Here is an 8136-nt window from a genome sequence, read left to right as displayed (position 1 = left end):
AACATGGATAGAGAAGATATCAAGAGGAGGAATTTTCAATTGCATAGCATATCAACTTGTGGAAAATGTATCAAGCACAAACAATATTGCCCTGACTGTAAATGGTAAGTGAATTAAATTTGTTAAATGGCAATTAACTCAGCATCACCGAGCACCACCTTTTAAACACACAAGTTAATTGCTTTTTTACCAAAGTCAAACTGTTTTTTACTGATGTCATAACATTTTCTACTCAGACGCATGAAAAATTAAACTGACATCAATTTGTTGAGCAGAGCTTTAATATAAATAACTTACAATGTGTCAAGGTGCTGAAGATACTTTAGGGGCCCCAGTTCAGCCTGATGTTCTGCTGCTAAAGTTCATTCATTTGATAACAAACATGAGGTCTCTACTACATGTAGTTCAAATTGTAACCAAAAGATAAATTCCAACATTCCTCACAACAAATCAAGCCATACATGAACACATCTTGCATGGTGAGTGGAGGGGCTACTGGGGCCTAGGAACACCTTGAACATTTATGTGGTAAATGAGCCATGTGAATGGTTAGCAGTCAGTGCTCTTGCAGTTTTGAAAAAGATGGCTTCTAAACGAGCTTCCTCTGCTAGACCAAAAATTTCTAAATATTGTTCTTCTGTAAGGTATCACGTACACGTATGTGGACTTAGAAACCTATAGTTTTGTATTTATACATTATATTGCTCAATGGATTTGAAAATTTTGGTTAACATCTTCAACTTCCTAAAAAAGACTTTTGCATGCTTTCTTTGACCATTAACTTACTTTAACACCATGAGTACCATTAATGAGGTGCAAATGACCACGTTTTTATCAAACAAATCTGTATTCGTGCTTTCTGAAAACAAGTGAAACCTTTTTTTTTCTTGTGTGTAGAAAATATCAAGGCAACTGATTCTTTATCTTTGCTACTAGTGGAAAATACCTGGGATTTGAAATGAAAGCTCTCCATTAGAGTTATCTAAAAGCTGTCTAATAGGGGCTGAGTTTAACCCCTAAAATGCACCAGATGCAACCTTTGGAAGCTAACATTTTCAAAATTTCCTTGGGAGGGGCCCTGCTCTCAGACCCCCTTGTGGGCAAGGGTCACTGGCCTTTGTCCAAAGGCCTTCAGCCTCTGCTATCTACTATTCTAACCATCTTGCCTATTACTCGAAATCATTTTGACTGGGCTGCCAGTTAGGTTCAGGAAAGTATGCTGTATACACTGTACTCACTAGCTAGAATATTTTATTATCCAGTCAGTTTAAGTGGCTTTTCATTTTTGTTTCCAGTTCCAGTAGCTATGGAACAAGCAGAGAATGAAACTGTCCAGGAAGGTGGCAATGTGAAAGTGTACTGTAATGTAACTGGCATTCCTGATCCTACTGTCATTTGGACAAAAGTGCAGGGTGGTGGTTATAACCCCACTGAGGGAAAATTACTGAACATTACTAACATCACCAGAGCTCAAGCTGGAGAATACAGGTGCACCGCAAACAACACTTGTGGAGAGAAGTCTACAGTGACAAGCATTGATGTGCAATGTAAGAACATCTTCTTGTCAATATTAACAAAAATACACCCAGATTTAGGTTAGTACACTGTTGCAGATTCAGTAAGCTGGAGAAGCTACATTGTATTAAATTATGAACAAAAACACTTGCATGTGAAGGAAATTGAATCTACAACAATGTGTTAATCAGCTGGAGATGTACACTGTGTGGGTACATGGAAATAATTTGGGAATCTAGTTAATGGAATTTGGCTGGGGTGGATTTCCAAATAACCAGGAAATGGAGGATGACACATGTATGCAAGTGTTACTAGACAATTTAATACTTTTCTAAAGGGGTTTCATTGCTGCAACAGGAAAGCTCAATTTTCAGGGACAATGAGATGAAAATTATTATTTATGTTATAGAAACGTTTTAATGACAAGATACAGACTGTATAAGCTGGAGAAGATGAACATAAATACGTATAACAATTAAAAATATATTTAGGAAAAGTATGGACACTTACAGTCAAACTTACAAAACCATGAACACCTAAAACATTTTGTCTGAATGTTTATTGTGTTATGACCAGTCACAAGTGATTGAAGCTAATTTGAAGCCATTGTCTCTCTTCAAAAAGGGTTTTTGTAACCCCATCTTAAGGTGGCTCCCTTTAGGAATGTTGAACATGTTACTTTCTGTGGAAAGAACCAGTTTGTTTTGCATGAATCCAGTAGAATAAATGAGACATTTTGCCAACATAATCTCTCTCACATTTTTCAATGGATGTGATTATACACTCACTACCACTGTTCTGCAGTATTTGAAGTTGTCCGTTTACAAAAAGGGTTTTTGTAACCCCATCTTAAGGTGGCTCCCTTTAGGAATGTTGAACATGTTACTTTCTGTGGAAAGAACCAGTTTGTTTTGCATGAATCCAGTAGAATAAATGAGACATTTTGCCAACATAATCTCTCTCACATTTTTCAATGGATGTGATTATACACTCACTAGCACTGTTCTGCAGTATTTGAAGTTGTCCGTTTTATCCTTAAAATGTACTAATTGCAATCTGACAGAATTGAAAGGCACGTAGATGAGCGTGACCTTGTGTGATTTAAATGGTCTTTTGAGACCCCAATGAGCATGATAGAACTCTTCTTAGCTTTCACATTTATTATATAGCTAATGAAGTTAATGGTTGATTCAAATGTAACATTCCACTTTTATTGCATTTTGAGTACAGGAAACTATTTTGTGTTCTAGTCCCAGGGAATTTACTGCTGAGAGTAACTCTGCAATTGATTATAACAATCCCATCCAGAGAGTGTTAAATAACCCCGGTCACCTTATGTGACAGAAATCTGATATAAGGACCAGCCTGATGGGCTAGCAGGCTGACATGTAGACTTCGCTCTACTTTACCTTACCTTTTCTCTATCATGGGAAACTCAAGATATTATAATTAGCACACATGTTGAATGTATAATTTATTTTAATTAGAGGAAAGGTTCAAGTTGGTGTCATGAGTGGAACATGAGTGGAACCTTAGCTAGTCCTCACAAGCTCTTAAGCATGGTTAAGATAGCTAAATGTACTGAGTTACCAGTTTTTACTATTTAATGCACTGAGATGGCATGTTTAACATCACTGTACATTGTACATGTATAATTGTAAGCGAACTTTTATATGCGTATTGCAATTTGCGTCCTAACCATTTGAATACATGTACAGAAACAAGAATGAATTAAGTCCGTCTCAGATGAAAAATTGCAGTGTGTTTTTCTTTGCAGATGGACCTGAAAATGTCATCTTAACCACAAATACAATAAGCAAAGTGTGTGCAGGAGTTGTAATACACTTCACCTGCACTGCCGAAGCCAACCCACCAGTACATACTTATTTGTTGTATCAAAATGACACTGTGATTAATGATATGGGAATATCAGGAACCTGGATAAAAACAATGGAAAATGCTGGCAAGTTGGTGTTCAGATGCGAGGCTAATAATTCTATCCAAGGGATTGGAACAAGTAATGATACTGTCTTGACTATCGAGGGTAAGGTGCATTTATTTTTGATTAACTATACTGCATCTCTAGAACTATAAATTATTTTAAGAGCCGAATTGAAGCAATCAGTCAAAAACAGATTAATTGGGTGTTAGCACAAGGAAGAAGGAAGAAGATTGCCCGGAGAAGTGAGTGGCTAGGCTACGAATATATGCATGACTCTAACCTTTTCATACTGCATCTGCAACAACTGGCATATGCAAAATTTGGATTATCCAAAGACTTAGTATAATAATTATTTTGTGCCAATTACCGGCATCAAATAATGATCCCATCATATTGCTTAATATCGAAAGCTTTCATAGCTGTTCTTTGATCTTGTCCCAAGAAAACGTGTTTTAAAGTTTGCTCTAGCATTACAAGGACTATGCAGTCACATACATTATACATTAATCCCATTACGAATACTTCATGGTGTGTGCGAAAAATTCTTTCATGGAAATTTATGACCAGAAAATTAGATGCTTTTCATAGGTCATGAAGTTTAGGTTTACATTTTCACGGACATTTTATGCCATGGAATGCAAGTTTGTTATATGTTCCAAATTTCATCCGTCTACGAAGTATTCTTCATGGGTCTTGAATTATATCATGTCAGATGTCATGTACATTAATGTTCTGTAAAAGCAACTTTAGGGTGTTTCAAATTTTCCATGGCCATGAAAGTTTTTTTTTTTTCATTTTATATCAGTTCAAATTTAATTTAAAATTCATGGGCTGATATTGACCATGTAATGGATAATATCAAATATCATGACTATGAATAATGGGTTCATGGGTTTTTGATAACTTTTGAATGGCATGTTAAAAAAAATGTGAAATGTTGAATTATGCTTATAGTGGTTGATGCGTTTAGCTACAGATGTAAAACTAGCTAGCTCAGGCATGCCACTTAACCTGAAAGAAAAAAATACTTCACTTAAGTAAACATAATAGGCTCAAAAATCCCAGCTGCCGGGAGGCATGTTACTTGGTAAATTACCTCTAACAACTTGTGATCATTTCTTCAGTCCTTTTCCACACATATATATGTAACTCAAGTACTTTAACCACGTACTTTGCATATAGTAATTAACTCTGTGTTTCAGAAAATCTAACTTCTTTCATTGAGGAACCAATTCAAGTTACGTAATGCAGCCCATAGTGTAGCTGATGTAACGTAAGTTATGTCATACTTTTCATTTACATTTGATTGTCTTTTTCAGTCGCAGCATCTGTGGAGCAGGTCGAAAATAAAAACATCATAGAAGGTGACAATGTGGAAGTGTTCTGTAATGTGACGGCAGGTATTCCTGATCCAACTGTAGTGTGGACAAACGTCACATCTGGTGAGCATATCAAGGGAAACCCATTGAACATCACTAACATCAATCGAGCTCAAGCTGGAGAATACAACTGCACTGCAAACAACACTTGTGGAGTGGCATTTACAGTGATGAACATTAATGTGCAATGTAAGAATGCAATGACATCTTTTTACATGAGTTTTTAGTTAGAAAAGTTTAATAAGAAGGGCAGAGGAGCTATATATGCAGTTTACACAATGTGTTCACCAGGTTTTAGTGTCTAGGGACTGTTAATGATAGATTGGCTCTGATGGTTCCTTTTCTAACTACATGTAATAACTCTCTCTCCTTGACTACCAAAAAAGACCATATTATGTAGAAAGGGTGTTTTCTGGGGTGGATGTGATCTCAAACCGTTTTCAAAGCGACCTTTAGAATATATTTTCGACACAGCACAAATATTTTGTATCTTGGTTTATTCCATACCATACTGATAGAAAATACAGCGAAACAGAATACAGGAAAACTGTTGTATACTCGATGGTATTACACTCAACTTTCCATTGTGCACTGGGATCTCACTCCCGCAGAAATTTAGTAGATTGTGCCATTTCCAGTTCTTTCAAGTATTGTTTGAGCCATGTCAGAGCCCAGTTTTCTCTGGGCGATAATTACCGTATGAGGTTCAAAACGCAGCAGAAAGTGAAATGTTGAACAACAAAACACTGCTAACTGAAGCGTTATATTTTGAAAGCTGGTTTTGAATTTGTTTTCACACACATTTTTCCCACACTTATCAAATGTAAGAAGCAATGATAAAGTGTTTTGTTTTGTTTTTTTTGTTTTTTTTGTTTTTTTACAACCATCTCTGTTAAAATGACGACTTTTAGTCTTTCACCGTTTATATGGCTTTATATGTGATTCAGTTTTGGATTTTGATTTTATCTGTGATATGGGTGAAACCTTCCAAACTTTTTGCAGTTCGTTGAATCAGGCGGGATACAAATTTTGATCGCGAAGAAAAGAAGTAACGTTTAATAGTAGGACTTTTTTTGTATTTTTGCTAATTGAACTTAAGGATCCATATTTGCAGTCGTCGGGTCGTCCGTGACGACTAAAAAATTGTGGTTATAAACTTTTTGACGGAAAATCAGGCGATGAGTCCACAACGAGAATGCAAAAGAGTTTGTCGCATAATTGACAGTGACGGCAGCCAGGAGTAGAGTCAAAGGTGTTTTTCTTTCTGATAAAGAGTTACCACATTGATTTTGGACATATTTTCCTTGGTTTTAGTGTTTCCAACTCAGTGCAAATTTTGCAAGCTTGTCTTTGCGTTTTCCTTTTTTGATTTTAATCAACTAACATTTTGAGAGAGTTTTTGAAACTTTCTGTATTTTTGCTTGGCTTCAGCGTTTCAAACTCAGTGAGAATTTTGCGAGCGTCTGACTATAATAACTTTATTTCACATACAGTGGAACCCCACCTTATGTTAACCTTGTCATTATGGCTGCTTTTTTTGTCTCGGCAAAATGCTTACATTTTCTTATAAGAAAACCCCGTTAATGTGGCCATTGGCCACATTCTAAAATCCCAACCTTTATAATTTTACCCCCTTTTTTACGGCTGCTCAAACCAGTTGTGTTCGTCTTTCCACTGTTAATAGTGCATGTACTGATTGAAGTTTCAATTTTTTAAAAATGATATCTGCATTCCCGATGCTTACATAACAGCTGTTTAGAAGTGCAGTTGTGATATATATGTTAAGACGTCACTTAATTTTGACCGGTCATGAAATTTGACCCTACCCTGTTAATGAGGCTAAATTTTCACGGTCTGTTGCTGACCATATTAGCATGGTTTTACTGTACATTTATTGTATTCTGTGTCATGAATTTTAATTACTAAGCATTCTGAAAGAGTTTTCAAAACATTGTCGAGTTTGCACAACAATAGAAAGCCAAATCCTTAAAAAATGAATTCTGCGTGTAGGTCGCATTGATTGTGTTGGCCACTGACTATTTCAGGCTCTGGCATACTGTGGAATAGTTTTAAATAAGCAACGCTCTCTCATGGTATAACGTGGAATATCCTACTAACTATTGCAACCAATGTATGCACACTCGCTTAAAGGCTTGTGTGTTTACCCAAAAAATGCAATTGACTTGTGGGATATTCCATGATATACCGTTTGAAAGCATTGCATAACTTGTATGTACAAACCAGTACTCAGATTGGTGCAATGCATATACTGTATAGTGGATATCTCAGGCTTCATATTAAACCGTCTACCCAATGGTTAACACCATAAACTGCTTTCCACAAGGTCTTAAGTTATGTCATCATGGTATTCAATGTTATGTAACCCAGGTACTGTAGGACGTTTTGATGGCAAAGTGACAGTATCCCATGGGAACTAAAGAAAATGAATTTCAAAGTTCAGAGAAATTGTGTATACACAGGCAAAATCTAACCTCAGTCCAACCTCAGGGCAGACAGAAATAGTGATACACATTGTTTGGTGTACCATGTACAAACATCACTGCACATTTAGTGTTTACTACACATTTGGATTTTACTGATTTACGGATTGTGCCGAACAGTGAGTAAGGACTGACTGCATTGTTCAGCAAATGTAATTAGTAGGTGCATAAGCAGAGAGAAACATCACTTTCTGGCAATGTTAATTTTTCTGGTGTGTTCTGGCTTGACTAGATTTGATCCATCATCGCACTCATCATGGCATAAACGAGTCAGAAGTGGTTTCTGTTGGTCTTACTCTGTATTTTGCTTCCGTGTTCCTGAGTTAATGTCAGTCTTACCTGTAACCATTTACGTAGCTGTGCCGCCCACAATCTTAGAAACATTTTGCTTGTGTACACAGGTTGCCTATAAGATCAGGGGGCATTGCCCAAATGATAAACGTAGCTGCACAACTGAGACTTTGTAGTTTGTGGCTTAGCTTGTATATTTTGTTCAGAGGTTTAGAAAGCCTGTTTAGTTGGGAACAACCATCACCATGTGTGAAATTTTCACTGAAAATGTTTTGTAGACCTGGGATTTTTAATTCACTGATTTGTAAGCAGATACTTATGTATAAGCAGGTCAAAGAAAAATTATGGAATACATGTACATTAATATGTTGCATGCAATACTATTCCATGTAAAATAATGTCGTACTAGTGATTCGTGGAAACATGCACTGCAGTTATCAATCGTAATCATGTGTTACCTAGTTGTTGTACTTTATTGTGTAGAGCTCACAGTGAGCTGTGACTGCTG

At 36.4% G+C, this 8136-nt stretch overlaps 2 protein-coding genes across 2 annotated transcripts in view; one reads left to right on the top strand and one right to left on the bottom strand.

Moving 5' to 3' along the window:
- Positions 1 to 973, bottom strand: part of LOC145493675 (igLON family member 5-like) — a 2753-nt gene extending 1780 nt beyond the window's left edge. Inside the window, exon 1 of the mRNA XM_081473144.1 lies at positions 947 to 973. Within this exon, the coding sequence (XP_081329270.1) occupies positions 947 to 973 (27 nt within the window). The remainder of the gene's footprint in view (positions 1 to 946) is intronic.
- A 48-nt stretch (positions 974 to 1021) lies between these two features.
- LOC145493674 (MAM domain-containing glycosylphosphatidylinositol anchor protein 1-like) lies at positions 1022 to 5137 on the top strand. The gene is made up of 4 exons (XM_081473143.1): positions 1022 to 1199; positions 1296 to 1547; positions 3293 to 3559; positions 4777 to 5137. The coding sequence occupies exons 1-4, from the start codon at positions 1022 to 1024 to the stop codon at positions 5061 to 5063; spliced, it is 984 nt and encodes a 327-aa protein (XP_081329269.1). The 3' UTR covers positions 5064 to 5137.
- The last annotated feature ends 2999 nt before the right edge of the window (positions 5138 to 8136 follow it).

This window comes from Orbicella franksi, chromosome 7, assembly GCF_964199315.1.
Source record: "Orbicella franksi chromosome 7, jaOrbFran1.1, whole genome shotgun sequence".
NCBI classification, from domain to species: Eukaryota; Metazoa; Cnidaria; class Anthozoa; order Scleractinia; family Merulinidae; genus Orbicella; species Orbicella franksi.
This window is presented reverse-complemented; position numbering and strand designations above follow the sequence as displayed.